This window comes from Notamacropus eugenii, chromosome 1 (genome assembly GCF_028372415.1).
Source record: "Notamacropus eugenii isolate mMacEug1 chromosome 1, mMacEug1.pri_v2, whole genome shotgun sequence".
NCBI classification, from domain to species: domain Eukaryota; kingdom Metazoa; phylum Chordata; class Mammalia; order Diprotodontia; family Macropodidae; genus Notamacropus; species Notamacropus eugenii.
Window position 1 is genome coordinate 108,523,624 of NC_092872.1, and position 21,179 is coordinate 108,544,802.

Sequence of the window (21,179 nt, forward strand, 5' to 3'; positions counted from 1 at the left end):
GTTTGATAAAAGAATCATTTTTTAATAGTGAGAGATATCCAAAAGTAGAACAGACTGCTTCTAGATACAGAGACTTTCTACAGAAACATATTAGCAATCTCCAAGTGGAGAATGACTATATATATATATATATATATATATATATATATATATATATATATATATATATATATATATGACCATATATATATATACACACACACACATATGTATATGTGTATATATATATATATATATATACATATTTTGAAAAAGTGATTCCTGCTCTTGTATATGCAACTCAAAGGTTTTATAAATCTGAGAGCAATTCCATGCTTTTGAAAAAGAAATGGGATGTGCTGGTGGATATGCAATAGATTTAAGAGTTATTGTGCCATTACATCTTGGACCCAGTCAGAATTCTGGCTGTAATAGGTTGGTGGGGGAGAGTATGAGTCTGTAGGGAGGGCGAAGGTAGAAGAAATATTAAACATGATAGAGAAATAACTATGGGTAAGGTCATTAGTCTAGAAAGTAAAAAAGGCACAGGTGGACAGTGTTAAAAAGGACAATAGTTTAAAAAGAAAGATCAGTTATTACTGTTCCATTTCACATGTGTGGACAATGAAATTTTGATATCTTACAGACAGCCAGAAATAGCTGTAGGCTAGAGTCATAAACTGGAGAGGAGGGAGAGTTGTATAGGGATGACCATTATCCTGAGGTATCACTTTCAGGATATTCTCTTTTCCTCTATTTCCATCGTACTTACCATAAATACTTCTTTGTTTAATATGTGTTCTAAGATTTTGTTTGTTTCATTTATAAACATCAATAAGCCTTGTACTATTCAATTATTAAAAGTAAATAATTATTTACTAAGTGATAGTAATTATAATGATTCACCCAAACCAGAATTACTTTTATTTTATAGATCAACTTAACCACCTTTTTGGTTTTTTTTTGGACAGGGGATATTCATGACATACTTGGTAGTTGCTGCAAGAAATATATGCTATGTATTATTTCTAATGCAGTATTGCAGTATTCTAATTGCAGTATTTATGTCACTTCTGAGATTTGAGTCCCAAGTCACAGAGGTAGGGAAAAAAAGATCCTAAAGCCTACAGACTGTGGTTCTTGACTGTTTTTTCTCTTCCTCTTTTGTTAGTCATAAGTGTCACCTCAGAGGTGGTTTTACTTAGGCTTTTAGCAATGTGTTGAGCTTGTTACTTTTAAGAGACAATGGGACAGTGAAACATAGCAGAGCCGTAGCCACCTGAACTTGGTAAAACCCAATTCTTATACACAAAACACTTTCAGGTATTGTCAGGTGAAGAAGATGCAGAGTTTGATTTTTCTTTGACATGAGAAGACTTCCCTTAGACAAGATGTTTTCTGTAAAAATTTTTAAAAAACTAACAAAATGTTTACAAAGAAATGAGCAAATAAAAATTTCAAAACTGTATGGTTATAGCTATCCTATTTCAAAACAAAATATAAGAAAAACCTTTTTGTTACCCAAGTAACAACTAAGACAAGAATAGATCCATTGGCTGCCTCCTGGGGGAGGGGGATGGAGAGCTGTTTTTAGTGAAACTGCAAGCATACTGCCATGAAGAAAGCCAGGATCATAATTCATCCCAACTATGAAAAGGGTACACTGATCACATTGCACTAAATGCATCATTTATGGTCTACAGCTTTGCCAAACCCACTCTGGAATTGGTTGCTAGGGGCTACAGATGTTGAAAAAAGAGAATGTCCATGAATGACCCTGATTCAACAACCCAAGTAGCCTGCTTCTCTCTAGGCCAAAGTAATCAAATTGGCAGCTGAATCAAAGTCTACAGTAGGTCCTTTGTTTGGGTACTTGTAAGGGTTAGCAACTAACAGAAGGTCAACAAAGTTGAATAAAAAAAAAAAAGAAGAAAATATTGAAGGAGAATAACAAGAAGAATTGATTCATTTGGGACTTATAATATTGTTTCAGCAGATTGGAACCAAGGTTGAAGGTAATCTAGTGAGAGACCCCACCGCATTTCTGGATTTCCAGGATGTTGAATTTTGCTTCATAATATCCAAATTAGAACTATGTATGCATTGATATGTAAGAGTATGACAAAGAACCAAAACAAATATTTACTCAGCTATAAACTGGAAACAATAAAAAATTACAAACTATTGTCTATTAACAATGAAGAGTTGCCAATTTACCCTGCATTCTGTTTGGTTTTCTTAGTTGTCTGGTGAAGCATACAGCTTAATTTTTTAAATAAAATTATGCCTGTAAACATTGTCATTTTTCTTTACTATTAACATTCTTATGGGGCTTGATGCCCAAACTAAAGGATTTTTTAAAATGTAATTTTCTTTTCTTTCTCTTTCATCCCTGTCCCCTCACAATAGCAAAACACCTTTTCTGTTCAAAATGTTTTATTAACTCTTGCATTGCCAGTGGAATATTACAGCTTTTTAAGATTTGATGAGTTGATCAGACAAGCGATTGTTTTAGAATCTGTGACAAATGTTTCAAAAGAAGTAGAAAAATACTTCAGCATCTGTAGGACATTTATTTTAACATCAGTTCATCAAAAACATACAATTATTTTCATAAAGGACAGCCATTTCCAGTGTAATTACCTGCCCATTCCTTCCCTCTGACCCCTTTTTATTGCTGTTGATAGATTTTCTTCAATATGGCTTGGAAATATGCAGCTATTTTAAAAAGGACAAAAGCAGCAGAGAAGGCTACGCACTAGTACTCAAAGTAGGCTCACTAATTAGAAAGTAACTTTGAAGTCAAATCTGTGGAAAGGCTGAAGGTAGCATCTAAATAATTATATAAAACCTCCCTTATTTGTTCTAATTGGTGGATAAAAACCCATGTGGATTGGTGAAACTCTGGATTATCAAACATTAAAGAAATGGGTCTTTCTAATCCCAGAATTTCTCTATAAAATCAAAATAGGCAAATAACTCATTTTGCATATTAGAATTCCTGACAATGAATAAGAATTATTCTTATTCTAAGGAAGATTATTTTTGTTTAGTTTTGCAATTATTTTCATCTTATGTTCAATGACATAATAAAATTGGAATTCTGGAAATTTAAAGATTGTTTTTTGTCTTAATAGTTTTTAAGGTTAAATGACTTCACTTGTGTATGGAATTCCAGGAAGCACAGTGGGTACAACTGAAAGAGTTAGAGGACATTGGTTCAAATTACTCACATGTTCTACATAAATCACATGCTTTCTCTGGGCCTTTGTTTTCTTGTCTGTAAAATGAATTTGGAGTTTCTTCATCTGGTAGAACCTCTAATTTCCTTCAAAGATCAATTTATGTACTATTTTAATATTAATTTTTTCCTGATCCCTCTAGAAGCTAGTGCCCTCACCCCCCACCTAAATCACACGGCATATACTTTATGTAAAAGTTGCTTCTCTCAACAAAATATAAATATCTATCACAGTTCATGACATAGAATTTTATCTTATTAGATTTAGCCTAATGCTTTTAAACTGTCAATATTTTTTTGGACTCTTAATTCTGTCATTAAGTATATTAGCCATCCTACCCCAATCTGTGTTGCTGCAAATTGATAAGAATAGCCTTTCTCTAAGTCCTATTAAAATAGTTAAAAAGCACAGAACTAAGGATGAGTCTTCTTGGTAAACTGATATTAACCTCTGTGAGTTGCACAAATTAATACAGAAATGGGCAGTGACTTCTTCAGGTGTAAAAATCATAGAAGAATTATTGATTCACTGTTCTTAGGGTAGCTCTGTTCTCTATAAACTGAACCACTTCCCGCTTTATTTCTCTTTAAATAAGACATTGAATGGGGTCTAAGATTACAAGGATCATAGATTTGGAAATGAAAGGATTTTGAAATGTCATCGAGGGCAACCCAACTTTACAGATAAAGAAACTGACATACAAAGAAGTTAAATGACTTGGCTGATGTCACACATTTAGTAAGAGATTCAGAAGTAGGACCTCTATCTCTAATAAGCTCTTAGGACACCAACAGGATTTTTTTTTAAAGAAGATGAGCTCAGTCATAAAAAGTTGGTTAGCACATGCTCCATCAACACTATGTATTTGAGTTTTATAGATCAGGCAGGTAATTTCTGATGTTCTTAGAGAAATGGCTAACTATACCTAACTCCTATCAAGAATTTGTCATGTATCTTTTCAGCAAGTCACGTTGTCAGAGATGCCTGTTTGGAGAAAAATAACATCCAAACTTTATTGAGGGGTATGGATTTGCCTGAATTTTAAAAAACTGAGCTGTCTCAGAAGTCTCATCATAATCTTCATTTGAAAGGTTTCCCTATAACATATTGTCAAAGATATACAAAATTTCAGCTTTCATAGAATCACAGAAATTATTTAAGATTACACCCTTATTATACAGATGGAAAAACTGAGGTAAAAGGAGGTTAAATAATTTTTCCATGGTAACATGATCAGTAAAAAGACCTAATATTTTGAATGTAGACTCTGATTACAAATCTAATGATTTTTTCCCCGCTATTTTCCACTGACAGGATTGTACAATTCTACAACATATTTTTTATAATTATAATAACTACTAAATTTCATATACTGTTTTATGATTTGCAAAGTATTACACATGTGTATATTTTATATAGATGTACACACACAAGAAATTTCTTATTCCTATATTAAGATCATAAAATGCTTTGATAACTGTAACTGCAGAGATAACTTGTTCAGAGAGTATTTATTAACATCAAGTGATAGACAATCATATGGTTCTAAAGAATGGTATTTACCACTATCTCAGAAGAAATCCCATGCAGAGTCTAAGTGGACATAAATGGTTCTTCACATAGTCTTGTTCACAAATAATGAGAACTCACAAGTGAGAAAACTCTCTAACCAATGCATTCAGCATCTCATCGTGACCTAATCTTAAGAGCTGTCTAAAGCTTTGAAGTGACTAGAACTGGGTCACTCAACCAGTTTGTGCAAGAGGTGAGAAAAAGGAAAGGACACTATGATTCTTAACTGAATTAACCAAAAAGTATTCCCATTCTTAGTTTGGTCACTATAAATAATATAAACTCCTGCTTTAGTAATACTAATCTTAGTTCCTAGAAATGTGGGTGCCTTGGTGAACCTAGTTGAGTCTTTTTTAATACAGGTTGATTAGGTCTCTGAAGAATTTCAGAATAGGAAACAGTCTCCTTAGTACTGATTAATTATTCAAGGAAGGCTGGGAAAATTTTTGATTCAAGCAAGTACAAGGACTTCAACTAAAATATAGTTGAGATATTGTCTCATAATATTTCATAACAATTGAAGTCAATGCTGTAAACTTGCATATTCAATTACAACCCACACTAATAGAACACCCACACTGATTAAGTTTCAGACAGCAATGAAGTTTAGAATCATAGCCAACTCTCAGATTTATCAATTCTTTAATAGCTGTCACAGGCAGCTGAGTAAGTGTCATATACCTTACCTTCTTATATATAATGTGTGCTGATGTAGAAATGTCAAACTCAAAAACAGAGGCTACTAAACCAGTAAGATCTCTGGCGGACACATAGTGACTTAGTTTTAAAATATAACATGTTTCACTATATACACTAACCCCAAGGGTGCCTAATCAACAGGCAGTTAGCCACCAGTGTTGGGGGCCCCCCACCACTTGCTTCAGTCTAACCCAGGGCAAACAGGCAGCTGGCAGTGGTCGGACTGCATGTACTTCAGTGCAGCTCCAGAGAAATGCAGAAATACACCACTATCTTCAGCACACCCCAGAAACCAGCACTAGGACCCTGGCTCAGTACCAGGTAAGCTGTTAGATCTCTATAGCCTCCAGTAGACCAGCCACCCCTTAACTCACCCCCTCAATGTAGCATCAGAAAAAGGTACCCTGTAGGCCTCAGAGCTGCACCTGCAAGCAGTTCAAATTTAGAAGAAAGGAAAAAAATTCCCCAAAGAGTGCAAAAAACAAAAAAGAATCTGACCATAAAAAGTTATTATGGTGATAGGGAAGATCAAGACACAAATTCATAAGAGGATAATAATGTCAAAACATCTATGGATAAAATCCCAAAGGAAAAGGGGAATTGTCTCAAGCCCAGAAAAAAACTCATGGAAGAGCTCAAAAAGGAGCTTAAAAATCATATAAGAGAGGTGAAAGAAAAATAGGGAAAGAAATGAGAGTGATGAAAGAGAATTATGAAAAAAGAGTCAACAGCTAGAAAAAAGAAAACTGCTTAAAAAGTAGAATTGACAAAATGAAAAAGGTGATATAAAAATCCACTGAAAATAACAACTCCTTAAAAAATTACAGCTGGCTAAATGGAAAAGAAAGTGCAAAGGAAAACAACTCCTTAAAAGTTAGAATTAGACAAGTGAAAGCCAGTGAATGCATGACACATCAAGAATCAAACAAACTCAAAAGAATGAAAAAAACAGAAGAAAATTTAAAATACTTCATTGGAAAAACAACTGACCTGGAAAACAAATCTAGGAGAGACAAGATCAGATTCAATAGACTACCTGAAAGCCATAATCAACAGGAAGACCTGGACAGAATCTTTCAGAAAATTAGCAAGGAAAACTGTCCTGATTTTCTGGAACCAAAAGGCAAAATAGGCTTTTGAAAGAATCTACTGATGACCTCAGGAAAGAAATCACAAAATAAAAACTGCCAGGAATATTAAAGCCAAATTACCAAACTATCAAGTCAAGGAAAAAATACTGTACGTGAGCAGAAAACCACCACAACAAAAAAAGTTAAAGTATCGGGGAGCTACAATCAGGATTACACAGGTTTTAGCATCTACAATATTAAAAGATCAGAAGCCATGGAACATGATATTCCAGAAGGAAAAAGAGCTAGAACTACAACCAAGAATCATTTTCCCAGAGAAATTAAGAAATCAATACATTAAGAGGGGGAAGACAGGAAATGGTCATTCAACAAAACAGAAGGATTTCAAGCTTTTATAAGAAGAAGACCAGAACTAAACCAAAAATGTGATCTCCAACATCAAGACCCAAGAGAAACATAAAAAGGTAAAAAGAGAAAAGAAAACATAAAGGATTCAACAGAACTAAACAGTTTGCATCACTAAATGGGAAGATGATACTTTTAATTCTTAAAAAATTATATCACTAATAGTACAGCTAGAAGGAATATACATAGAGGATATAAGTATAAGGTGAATTTGAGGGAATGACATAAAAATTATGAGAACACTGGATGCAGAAAGAAGGGAGAGATAAAATGGGGTAAACTATTTCACATGAAGAAGCATGAAACACATTACAGTGGAAGGGAAGATGGGAGGGTGGGCAATGGGAATCACTTGAACCATACTCTCATCATTATTGCCCCCAAGAAGGAATAATATACACAATCAGCTGAATTTAGAAATCTATCTTGCCCAACAGGGAAGTAGGAGGGGAGAGAATTAAGTAAAGGGAGGGGGGACTAACAGAAGGGAAGGCAGATTGCAGGAAGTGGTAGCCAGAAGCAAAACACTGGTGAGGAGGGAAAAGGCAAAAGAAGAAAGAGGACAAACAGGAGGAAAAATAGGATGGAGGAAAACACACAGTAATCCTCACTGTAAATGTAAATGGAATGAACTCTCCCATAAAACAGAAGCAGATAGCAAAGTGGATCAAAATCCAGAATCCTACAATATGTTACTTACAAGAAACATACTTGAAGTAGAGGGACACATATAGAGTAAAAATAAGGGTCTAGAGTATTTTGATTCAGTTGCAGTTAAAAAAAGCAGGGGTAGTAATCCTGATCTCAGACAAATTAAAAGCAAAAATAGACCTAATTAAGAGATATAAGTAAAGAAACTACATTTTGCTAAAAAGTACCATAGATTAATCTAGGGCAGGGGAAGTCCATTGTTCTACTCAGATTTTCTTTTGTCTAGAAAACCAACATTGGTGGGTGTCCTCATACAAGGAGTATTTCCCCTGTCCAGAGATGAGTTGATAATGAAATGACCTCAGCCCCTGTGAGAAAGGTTGAAAAACTGTGCCCCAACTCCAAGGGGAACTCAGCTTTTTCCTGTAGCTCCTCATGCATGCTGCCAGCTTGAGAGAAAATAAACATGCAGGCAACCTAATTTCATTTGTCTTTCTTAGATCATACTCTGCCAGGTTGCCCATACATATTTGTGTCTAATGGTAGCCTTCTCTTGGGCAAGGTAGGGAGCGAGGGAAAAAGTGCATGGCAGAGAACAAAAAAAAAAAACTTAATAGGAAGTACAGAAAAGCACCTTTTGAAAAAAGTAGATTTGAAAAGCAATATGTACTACTACTTACATGGTTTAAAAAATAAACAGTGTGAAATGGAAATTCATGGCTTTTATACTGAATTCTCTATGTTGTACTGTGTACATGGAAATGTTCTTTTTTTCTTTATGTATTTGAGTTGAAAATGAACAAAAATATTAAAAAATAAATAAAAGGTACCATACACAATGAAACAATATCAATACTAAACACATATGTATCAAGTGGTATAGCATTCAAATTCTTTTTTTCCCTCTTTTTTCCCTCTTTTTTAAAATTAATTTTATTTATTTTCAGTGTTCTACAATCACTACTATATAACTTAGATTTTATATGCCATGGTAGCTGAAGGAAGGGAAGATACCAAAGGTGTGGAAAAAATCCTGGACTTTATTAATGCCAAAAAAAAGGATGACCATGAGAAAATTGATAACTACTTCTATCTTTATAAGAGTCATATCTACATAAATAAAGGGTATCCTCAGAAGGCTCTGGTAAACAATATTTAACAGCGTCCCCATCTTTACCACTTCATAATTAACTGAAATGTGTAGAGAGTATATGATACTATTGTACTTATTGGTCTTATGAAAAAGCTTTTGATTTAATAAAACAAAACACAACACCTCTTTATGGATATTTTTAAAAGATGTCTCCTACCCACATGATTCTCTTTCAAGATTCCTTGGAAGATGCAATAGGAATAACACTGTTCAACGACCTTCTGATCTTAAGCATCAGAGGAGACATAAAACAAGGACATATATGCACATTAATGGTATATAGCATTGTTACAGAGAAGATATTTTTAATAACTTTCTATTGTGTTGCTATGTAGCAGCAAGATACCTCCAAATATTGAGAGAAGGAAATTGAGGAAATAAAAGTACCTCCCAAACTTGGAATTAAAAATTCCAGAGAATTAAAAATGAACATAATATTAACCAATAGATAAATAGTCAATGGATATCAACAGTTCTCAAAGGAAGAATTACAAAGTATTCACAATCACATGAAAATATCTCTAAATAATAAGAGAGATTCAAATAAAAACAACCTTCAGATTTCACTTTAAATCCTGAAAAACTTGTGAGACCTGTGTGAGAGAGCAGTCATCTGGTCTGAGTCTCAGGACAGTGGAGGGGTGGAGGAGCCTGCAGCAGCAGGATCAGGGGCAGCAGTGGCAGCTGTTTCTGGAGTTCTAGGCCTTTAGATTGGGAGGAAGGGAGATTGAGCAGTGGACAGTACACCTCCCCACCCCCACTAGAAGCAGAAGAATACCTTGACAAAGAACTCAAAAGTCAAGTAAATGGCTGGGGAAATGAGCAAAATTGGAAAAAAGAATCATATTGTAGAATCTTACTTTGGTAAAAAGGAAGACCAAAATATACAAACAAGAAGACAACAAAGTCAAAGTTCCTACAATCAGAGCCTCCAAGAAAAGTATGAATTGGTCTCAGGCTATGGAAGAGCTCAAAAAGGATTTTGAAAATCAAGTAAGAGAAGTAGAGGAAAATTTAGGAAGAGAAATAAGAACGATGCAAGAAAATCATGAAAAATGAGCCAACTGCTTGCTAAAAGAGAACCAAAAAAAAAATGCTGAAGGAAATAACACTGAAAAAAATAGACTAACCCAAATGGTAAATGAGATCCAAAATGCCAAAGAAGAGAATGCCTTAAACAGCAGAACTGGTCAGATGGAAAAGGAGTTCCAAAAGCTCACTAAATAAAATACTTTCTTAAAGATTAGAATGGAGCAGATGACTTTATGAAAAATCAAGAAATTATAAAACAACAACAAAAAAATTATAAAACAAAAGAATGAAAAAAGAGCAGATAACGTGAAATATCTAATCAGAAAAACAACTAACCTAGAAAATAGACCCAGGAGAGACAAGTTAAAAATTATTGGACTACCTGAAAACCACGATCAAAAAAAGAACCTGGATATCGTTTTTCAAGAAATTATCAAGGAAAACTGCCCTGATATTCTAGAACCAGAGGGGAAAGTAGATATTGAAAGTATCCTCTGATCACCTCCTGAAAGAGATCCCAAAAGGAAAAGTCCTAGGAATATTGTAGCCAAATTCCAGAGCTTTTAGGTCAAGGAGAAAATATTGTTAGGAGACAGAAAGAAACAATTCAAGTATTGTGGAAAAAGAATCATGATAACACAAGATCTAACAGCTTCTACAGTAAGGGATTTTAAGACTTGGAATATGATACTCTAGAGGTCAAAGGAGTTAGGATTACAACCAAGAATCACCTACCCAGCAAAACTAAGTATAATATTTCAGTGAAAAATGGTCATTCAATGAAATAGAGGACTTTCAAGTATTCTTGATGAAAAGACCAGAGCAAAATAGAAAATCTGACTTTCAAACACTAGAATCAAAAGAAGCATGAAAAAATAAACAGGAAAGAGAAATTATAAGGAACTTACTAAAGCTGAACTATTTACATTCCTACATGGAAAGATAATATTTGTAACTCCTGAGACTTTTCTTAGCATTAGGGTAGTTGGAGGGATTATATTCATAGAGATAGAGGGCACGAGGTGAGATGAATAAGAAGGGATGATATCTAAAAAAAAAAATGTAAGGGGTGAGAAAGGAATATATTGGGAGGAGAAAGGGAAAAACAGAATGGGGCAAATTATCTCTCACATAAAAGAGGCAAGAAAAAGGTTTTTCAATGGAGGAAGAGGGAGAAGGAGAGAGAGAAGGAATGAACCTTATTCTCATCGCATTTGACTTAAGGAGGGAATAACATGTACACTCAGTTTGGTATGAAAATTTATCTTACACTTCAGGAAAACAGGGGAGAAGGGGATAAGTGGGAAGTGGAGGGGATGATAGAAGGGACGGCAAATGGGAGAAGGGGTTAACGCTTTTGAAGAAGGATAGGATCAAAAGAGAGAATAGAATAAATGGGGGGCAGGATAGGATGGAGGGAAACATAATTCGTCTTTTACAACATGACTGTTATGGAAGTCTTTTACATAACTACACATATATAATCTATATTGAATTGCTTGCCTTCTCAGTGGGGATGGATGGGGAGGGAGGAAGGGAGAGAAGCTGGAACTCAAAGTTTTAAAAATGAATGTTAAAAATTGTTTTTACATGCAACTGGGAAATAAGATATACAGGCAATAGGGTATAGAAATCTATCTTGCCCTATAAGAAAATAGAGGGGATGGGAATAAGAGAAGGGAGGGGTGTGATAGAAGGGGGACAGATTGGGGGAAGGGGTAATCAGAATGCATGCTGTCTTGGGGTGGGTGGAGGGGAGAGATGGGGAGAAAATTAGGAACTCAAAATCTTGTGGAAGTGAATGTTGAAAATTAAAAATAAATAATAAGAAAAAACAAAAGACAGCAAAAAAAGCTTATAAAATAAAAAAAAATAACAGAAACAATGAATAATGTGGAACTTCAAGATCAGAAATAAAAACCATCAGTTAAGGAATTGTATACCAGTATAACAGATATGGAAGAAGCTTGGATTTAACTTTCATAGTGGGTCATATAGAGGTTGCACAGATACAAATACTTCTTACTTTCTTCAGTACATCTTGTGGAAAGTTTAGAGGAATTACTTCTAGCCATAGCTAACTCAGTGTCTTGCAAGGATTGATGATGAAGTATCCCAACTGGCTGCTGAGCAAGGACTAAATACGTTTACAAGAGGGGGTGACTTCCATCTTCACTTTTGTCTAAAATTAATTAATTTGTTTTCAGTTTTCTACAATCACTTCCGTAATTCTTAGATTTTCTCCCCTCCCTCCTTGAGATGGCATGCAATCTTAGATGGGTTCTACACATACAGTCTTATTAATCACATTTTTGCATTAGTCATGTTGCATCGAAGAATTAAAATGAATGGGAAAAACCATGAGAAACAAAACAAAACAAAACATAACACAAGAGAAAATATTCTGCTTCATTCTGCATTCTGAATCCATAGTTCTTTCTCTGGATGTGGATGGCATTTTGCCTCAAGAGACCTTTGGGAATGTTTTAGGTCCTTGCATTCCTGTGAAAGGCTAGGTCTACCAGAACAGTCCTTGCCCACTGTGGCTGATACTGTGTACAGTGTTCTCCTGGTTGTGCTCATTTCACTCAGCATCAGTTCATATAAGCCCTTCCAGGCCTCTCTGAAGTCTTCCTGTTCATCATTTCTTATAGCACAATAGTATTCCACCACATTCATATACCACAACTTGTTCAGCCATTCCCCAATGAATGGGCATCCCCTTGATTTCCAATTCTTGGTCACCACAAAGAGAGCTAATATAAACATTTTTGTACATGTGGGTCCTTTTCCCATATTTATGATCTCCTTGGGATACAGTCCGAGAAGTGATATTCCTGGGTGAAAGGGTATGCACATTTTTTATAGCCCAAATTGCTCTCCAGAATGGATCAGCTCACAGCTCCATCAACAATGAATTAGTGTTCTAACTCTTCCACATCTTCTCCAATATTATTTTCCTGTTTTGTCATGTTAACCAATCTGATAGGTGTAATATGGTACCTTAGAGTTGTTTTGATTTGCATTTTTCTAATAGTGATTTAGAGCATTATTTCATATGACTATAGACAGTTTTAATTGCTTCCTCTCAAAACTGCCTGTTCATATCCTTTGACCATTTATATCAATTGAGGACCTCTCTGCTTTTTCAATTCTTTTTTCACTTTGAAATGTGAAAAGCTGCCCTCTGAGAGCTGTTACAATAGGAAGAGAAGTGCTTGTCACATGGCAAGAATTAGATATGATGGGTGCATAACCAGAGTGCTCTAGTTGTACCTTCACAATGTCGAAAAGAAAGCATGGAAGCCTTCCACAGTTTTTTTTAAACAATTATTTTTATTTATTTAATTAAATATTACCCAATTACATTCTTAAAAATTGTAACATTTTTAGAAATCTTTGAGTTCCAACTTTTCTCCCTCCAACCCTTCCCTCTATTTCCCTTGAGAAAGCAAGGAATTTGACTTCTATTATAAATGTGAGGTCATGCCAAATATATTTCCAGGTTAAACCACCACACACAAATGAAATAAAACAATAAAAAGGAAAGAAGAAAAAAAAGTATGCTTAAATCTGTATTCAGAGTTCATCATTTTTGGAGATGGATAGCATTGTTCATCATCCATCCTTTAGCAATGTCTTGGATCACTGTCTTGATCAGCAGAATTAAGTCTTTCACAGTTGATCATCTTTATGCTATCGCTGTTACTGAATGCAATTTTCTCCTGATTCTGTTCACTTCTCTTTGCTTGACTTCACATAAGTCTTCCCAGGTTTTTCTGAGACCACAGTATTCCTCATTTAGCACAACAGTATTCCATCACAATCATATACCACAGTCAGCCACTCCCCAATTGATATGCAACCCTCAATTTCTAATTCTTGGCCACCACAAAAAGAGTTTCCATAAATATTTTTGTACAAATGGGTTCTTTTCTTTTCTTTCCTCTTTAGGATACAGACTTGAAAGTAGTATTGCTGGGTCAAAGATACACACAGTTTTATATTTCTTGGGGCATAGTTCTAAATTGTTCTCCAGAATCTCTATACAGTTCACAATTATAGTAAAAACACATTAGTGTCCCAATTTTTCTACATCCCCTCAAACAACTGTCATTTTCTTTTTCTCTCATGTTAGCTAGTCTGATAGGTGTGAGGTGGTACCTCAGTGCTGCTCTAATTTAAATTTCTCCAATCAATAATGGTTTACAGTATTTTTCACAATACTACAGACAGCTTTGATTACTTTCTCTGAAAACTGCCTGTTCATTTCCTTTGAAAACTTATCAATTGAGCAATGATTCTTAGTCTTGGCTCAGTACTTTACATATTTGAGAAATGAGAGTTTCACTGTAAATTGCCCTGCCCCCATTTCTGACTTTTCTCCTAATGTTGACTGTATTGCTTTTGTTTGGGCAAAAACTTTTTAATTTTATGTTATCAAAATTATCTGTTTTACTTCCTGTGATCCTTTCTATCTCTTGTTTGTTCACAAAGTCCTTTTATTCATAGGTATTTCAAGTAAGATGTTTCATGTTTCCCTAATTGGCTTTTCCATCTGAATCATTTATCCATTTTGACCATCTTTTAGCATATGATATGATAGGTTGGTCTATACCTTGTTTCTGCCAAACTGCTTTCTAGTTTTCCCACTTAATTTTCTCAAATAATGAGTTCTTGTTCCCAAAATCTTGCATCTCTGTGTTTATCAAACATCAGATCACTATGATCATTTCCTAATTTGTTTTGTATAAGTAATCTTTTGCACTAATCCACCGCTTTATTTTTCAGCCAGTACCAGATTATGATTACCACTTTGTAATGCAGTTCAGGATGTGGTACTGTGAGGCCACCTTACTGCAATTTTTTTCATTGATTCCCTTGATATTCTTGACATTTTGTTCTTCTAGATGAATTCTGTTGTTTTTTTTTTCTAGTTCTATAAAATATTTTTAGATAGTTTTATTGGTAAGCCATTGAATAGGTAGAATATTTTGGATATATTGGTTCAGCCTACCCATGAGCAATTGATATTTTCCCAGTGGTTTAGATCAGACTTTCTTTGTGTGAAAACTATTTTGTAACTTAGCTCATATAATTCATAGATTTGTCTTGGCAGGTAGACTCCCAAGTATTTTATAATGCCTGCAATTGTTTTAAATTGAATTCCTCTTTCTTTCCTGCTGGAATCTTTTGGCAATCTATAGAAATGTTCATGATTTATGTGGGCTTGTTTTATCTCCTGAAATTCTGCTAAAATTGTTATTTATTTCAAATACTTTTTTTTTTGCTTGAGTCACTAGTGTTCTCTAAGTATACCATCATATTATCTGCAAAGCATCATAATTTTTTTATTCATTACCTATTATAATTTCTTCAATTTATGTTTCTTGTTTTGTTGGTCTAGTTAGCCTTTCTAGTAAAATGTTGAATACTAATGGTGGTAATGGACATCCTTTTTTCATCCTTGATTTTTATGAGAAGGCTTCTAGCTTTTTCCCTTTACAGGTAATTCTTGCTGATAGGTTTAGATAGACAGTTGAGAGAAATCATTCTCTTTTACATTAATTATATTTTATATAAATATTATATATTTAATCATACTTTATATTACTAACCAATTATTAAAATTGGGGGGACCCAACTTTTTTCTTATCCTATTCCTTGTCCAAAGCCCATTCTGTCAAGGACAAGGCTGATGGAAGAAAAAATTAACATTCATCTCATTTTGGGTATTGTTACTCTACCCACCATGATTAGATTTCTAATCTAAATGAATTCCTGTCCACTGTGTTCCACATAAGCTAATTTGGATTGAGGTAGATCCTCTGTCTAGGTTGCCCAAGACTGTGGGTGGTCTGGGTGTAGAAATAGTCCCTGTGTCTAGGAGTGACATGATGTCACTCTGCCAGCCCCTCATTAGAATAGGTCCATCTATCATTGTTAACCAGAGTTGCTGCCTCCTCTGGAACATTAACTTTTCCAAGGGCATATAAGCTGTGAACACACTGTTTTGATGGTCTTTGATTGGAGAGAGATGGCTAAATGACCATTCCTTTTATTAACGAAATATTAGCAATATTAACAAAATGATTAATTACCCAGAAACTGTCTCTTGAACTTTTAAAATATCACATGGTACTTATTTTAAAGATAGATGGATTTATTCCTTTGCTTCCCAACGTTTTTTAACAAGAATGAATATTGGATTTTGTCAAAAGCTTTTTCTGCATGTATTGAGATTATATGATTTTTGCTGCTTTTGTTACTGATGTGATCAATTATGCTAATCGTTTTCTGTTAGACTTGGGACCCTTCTCTCCTGTGGTTACTAGTACAACTAATGCTGGTGCTCTTTTCTGCCTTAGAACTGAGACCAGGGCCCCCACTTCCTTGTGAGTGACCACAAGAACTCTTCTCCACCCTGCAACTATGACCAGTCCCCTCTTCATCTCTGCCCACAAGCATTAGTCCTTTTAACCCTGGAATGGTGACCAGAAACTGTGTGTGGGCAACGCAACATGGTCCTGAATCCAGTGCCAGCAAAGTGTCACCTGTAATCTCTAGCTGTTGAACACCCTTACCATCTCTACACTGAGAGCTCCTTTAGCTGCTTCGACAGCTGTTCCATCTGCTTCCAAGGCCTCCTGCCAATATTGCTATCACATGTGCAGCTCTCCAGCTGACCACCACCCCAGTGTCACAGATACCTCCTGCCAATTTCTCAAATGTCTTGAAGTGGGAAAATGTCTCATCTAGACTTTTTGATGACTCTGTCACTCCAGAATTTGGTTTGAAGCATTATTTTAAAGTTGTTTGGAGGGGCATATTGGAAGAGTTCAGCTGAGTTTATGGCTATACTCCACCATTTTGGCTCTGACTGCTCGGCTTGCTTTTTTTCCCTTTCACGACATGGCTAATATGGAACTATGTTTTGAATAGCAGCATATGTATAATGGGTATCTTATTTCTTGCCTTCTCTTGGATGGGAGAGCAGTGGAAAGGAGAGAATTTGAAACTGAAAATAAAAATTGAAAAGAAAAAATCTCCTAATGTTGTTTTACCAATACACTCTCATTAGGAGAGTACATCTCACATAAGGAATGTGCCTCAATGTGTAATGATTCAAGCATTTGCAATAACAATAGCTAATATTTACCTAATTCTTCAAAATTTGCAAAGAAGTCTTCAAATATTATGTTTTTATCCTCACAACAACCCTGTTAGGCAGGGTTAGGTATAGGTATTATTTTGGTTGTCCAGTTTTTCAGTCATATCTGACTCTTCATGATCCCAACCTTGGTTTGCCATTTCCTTTTCCAGATAGGTTATCCTCATTTTAACAAATGGGAAGACTGGCTGGGCCTGCCTGAACATCCTTAGTGCCACATAGTAACTTTCTGAGGCAGAATTTTAACTCAGATTTTCCTGAGTCTAAGCTCAGTCCTCTCTACCATGCTACCTACATTCCTCATTTAATACTTGATGTTTCTTATTAAATTCCACATACAAGTTTTTCTTTTTCTATTCCATAAATTAACCCATTTATTGTTGGTCTGTGGGATAAGAAGATTTCACTGATATTTCAATTCCTTCAGTCTTCTGATGGCAGATTTGACTGCGACTACAGAGGTGATATTGTAGGTCCATGCACCACCAGCTACTGTTTTCACACAGGATCCACAATGCCAGATACCCACAAACCGTCTCTTCATTTTGGTCTTGCCACAGAAGGAGCTGGCATCCTTGACATACTGGTTAATTTCAATTTTCTTCATCATTTTTCTGAAGGATGCACCATAACATGTTCCATATTTACCAACATTTCTGACTTTCTTGATACAGTTAGCCATACTGTAAGTTGCAGAGCTGGAGCTCAGAGTGTTTTTCTTAGGAACATTATTTTAGAACATAGATTCAGAACTTATGAAGCAATTCATGTAGCATATTCCCTTCATTTTATAGATAAGAAAATAAGACTCAGAGTCACAGAGCTAATATGTAATGCAGGATCTGAGCCTGGGTCTTCCTAATTATAAATTCAGCACTCTATCCACTACTCCACATTGCCTCTTTTTTGCCATTTTCAGGCTAAAATAGACTGGTGGAACAAAAATATTTATTCAGGACTTCTATATTCAAGGGTTAGAGTTTAACAGTAACTAGCAATTGTAAAGCACTTTTATGATTTGCAAAGGATTTGTATAAACATCTTATTTTATCCTCACAACTATCCTGGCAGGTAGGTAAAATTATAATCCACGTTATACAGATAGGGAAATTTAGACAGAAAGAGGTTAAGTGACTTGCCCAAGATCAAGCAGCTAGTAAGTATGTGAGGCTGGATTTGAACTCAGGTTTTCCTGACTCTAGGTACAGGTCCACCTAGTGGCCCATTGAGTCAGAACACCTAAGTTTGAAGAGATTTGTTAATAAAAATGATCAACTGCTGTCAAATAGAAATTTGAACTGAGTTGCACATTTCTGAAGACACTTATTGCTGGTTGGATTTTTAAAATATAAAATTAGTATTTATTTTAACATTCTTTTTTAAAAATATTTTGAGTTCTAAATTCTTTTCCTCCCTCAAGTCCCTCCCCCACCTATCGAAAAGACAAGCAATATTATACACACACACACACACACACACACACACACACAATACGTGTGTAAAATCAAGCAAAACATATTTCCATATTAACTATGTTCAAAAAAAAAGAAAAATAAAGAAACTGAAAAAAATTGTACTTCATTCAACACTCAGAGTTCATTAGTTCTCTCTCTGGAGGTGGATTCCATTTGCATCATCCATTTTGGATTATTATACTTCTCATAGCGAAGATCATAGCTATAGGCTAATTCCTATTACAAGGTTGTTGTTATTGTGTACAATGTTTTCCTGGTTCTGTTCATTTTACTTTTCATCAGCTCAAATCAGTTCATGAGTCTTCTCAGGTTTCTCTGAAATCACCCTTCCTTCCACCCTATCCTTCTTATAGGATAACGACATTCCATCAGAATGATAGAACACAATTTGTTCAGCCATTCTCAGACTGATAGGCATCCTTTCAACTTATTTGCCACCACAAAAAGACCTAATATATGTGTATGTGTGTGTGTGCATGTATATGAGTGTGTGTGTGCGTGTGTGTATGTTTTACATATATGCCCTTTCCCCTTTTCTCTGATGTCTTTGGCATAATGGTAATGGTACTCCTGCATCAAGGAGTATATGCAGTTTTATAGCCCTTTGGATACAGTTCCAAATTGTTCTCCAGAATGGTTAGACCAGTTCACAACTGCAATAAAAGGGCACTAGTGTGCCATTTTTTTATATCCCCTCCAGCATCCCCTTTTCTCTTTTGTTATTTTATTTCCTGGATGCTTTCTATCTCTTGTTTGATCCTGTCTTCTCTTAACGATAGGTCTGACAGGTAAAATGTTCTAAGCTCCCCTGATTTCCTTGTGATATCTCCATTTATGTTTAAATCTTGTGTCAATTTTGACCTTATATTGGCATATGGTGTGAGATGAAGGTCTATGCCAAATTTTTGTTAGGCTACTTTTCAATTTTTCCAGCAGTTTTTGTCAAATAGTAAGTCATTTGCCCAACAGCTCAGATTTGAGGGTTTATCAAATACTATGTTAATATGGTCATTTGCTTCTACACATTGTGTACCTAATCTAGTCCATTGGCCAACTTCTTATCCAGTATCAAATTACTTTAGTTATTACTGCTTTGTTTAAAATCTGATACTGTTAGTCCCCCTGAATTTTCATTGATTTCCTTGATATTCTCAACCGTTTGTTCTTCTAGGTGAATTTTATTACTATTTTTTTTCTGGCTCTATAAAACAATTCTTTGATATGGCACTGAAAAAGTAAATTTAGGGAGTACTGTCATTTTTATCAGGTCAGATCAGCTTACTCATGAGAAATAAATATTTCTCCAAATGTTTAGATCTGTTTTTTGTGAGAAAAGTGTTTTGTAACTGTGTTCACATAGTTCCAGAGTTTGCTTTGGCAGGTCAATTCTCAAGTATTTTATATTGTCTGCAGTTATTTTAAATGAAATTTCTTTTTCTCTTTCTTCATGCTGGATTTTGCAATATACAAATACTGATGATTTATGTGAAGTTATTTTATATCCTGCAACTTTGCTAAAGTTGCTAATTGTTTCAACTAGTTTTTTAGTTGATTCTCTAGAACTCTCTAAGTATGCAATTGTATCATTTGCAAAGAGTGATGGTCTCATTTTCTTATTGCCTACTCTCATTCCTTCAATTTCTTTTTTTCCTCTTTTATTGGTATAGCAAGCATTTCCTTATTATTTTTTTTTTAGCATTTTTTATTTTTTTTATTTTATTTATTTTATTTTTTATTATCTTTACCTCCCTCCCTCTCCACCCCTTCCCTTTGGAAGGCAAGCAATTCAATATAGGCCAAATCTGTGTAGTTTTGCAAATGACTTCCATAATAGTTGTGTTGTATAGGACTAACTATATTTCCCTCCATCCTATCCTGTCCCCCATTACTTCTATTCTCTTTTGATCCTATCCCTCCCCATGAGTGTCGACCTCGAATTGCATTCTCCTCCCCGTGCCTTCCCTTCTATCATCCCCCCCACCCTGCTTGTCCCCTTGTCCCCCACTTTCCTGTATTGTGAGATAGGTTTTCCTACCAAAATGAGTGTGCATTTTATTCTTTCCTTTAGTGGAATGTGATGAGAGTAGACTTCATGTTTTTCTCTCACCTCCCCTCTTTATCCCTCCACTAATGAGTCTTTTGCTTGCCTCTTTTATGACAGATAATTTGCCCCATTCAATTTCTCCCTTTCTCCTCCCCATATATTTCTCTCTCACTGCTTGATTTCATTTTTTTTTTAAGATATGATCCCATCCTCTTCAATTCACTCTGTGCACTCTGTCTCTATGTATGTGTGCGTGTGTGCATGTGTGTGTGTGTAATCCCACCCAGTACCCAGATACTGAAATGTTTCAAGAGTTACAAATATTGTCTTTCCATGTAGGAATGTAAACAGTTCAACTTTAGTAAGTCCCTTATGACTTCTCTTTGCTATTCACCTTATCATGCTTCTCTTCATTCTTGTGTTTCAAAGTCAAATTTTCTTTTCAGCTCTGGTCTTTTCATCAAGAATGCTTGAAAATCCTCTATTTCATTGAAAGACCAATTTTTCCCCTGAAGTATTATACTCAGTTTTGCTGGGTAGGTGATTCTTGGTTTTAGTCCTAGTTCCTTTGACTTCTGGAATATCCTATTCCATGCCCTTCGATCCCTTAATGTAGAAGCTGCTAGATCTTGTGTTATCCTGATTGTATTTCCGCAATACTTGAA

At 35.1% G+C, this 21,179-nt stretch overlaps 2 protein-coding genes across 4 annotated transcripts in view; both read right to left on the reverse strand.

The window, feature by feature from the left end:
• ROR2 (receptor tyrosine kinase like orphan receptor 2) overlaps positions 1-21,179 on the reverse strand; it is a 320,282-nt gene that overhangs the window by 82,635 nt on the left and 216,468 nt on the right. The gene's annotated exons all lie outside the window — the stretch shown is intronic.
• On the reverse strand, positions 267-20,198 carry LOC140505668 (large ribosomal subunit protein eL43-like). The gene has a single exon (XM_072611873.1). It carries the CDS (start codon positions 17,675-17,677, stop codon positions 17,399-17,401), a length of 279 nt encoding a protein of 92 aa, XP_072467974.1. The 5' UTR covers positions 17,678-20,198; the 3' UTR covers positions 267-17,398.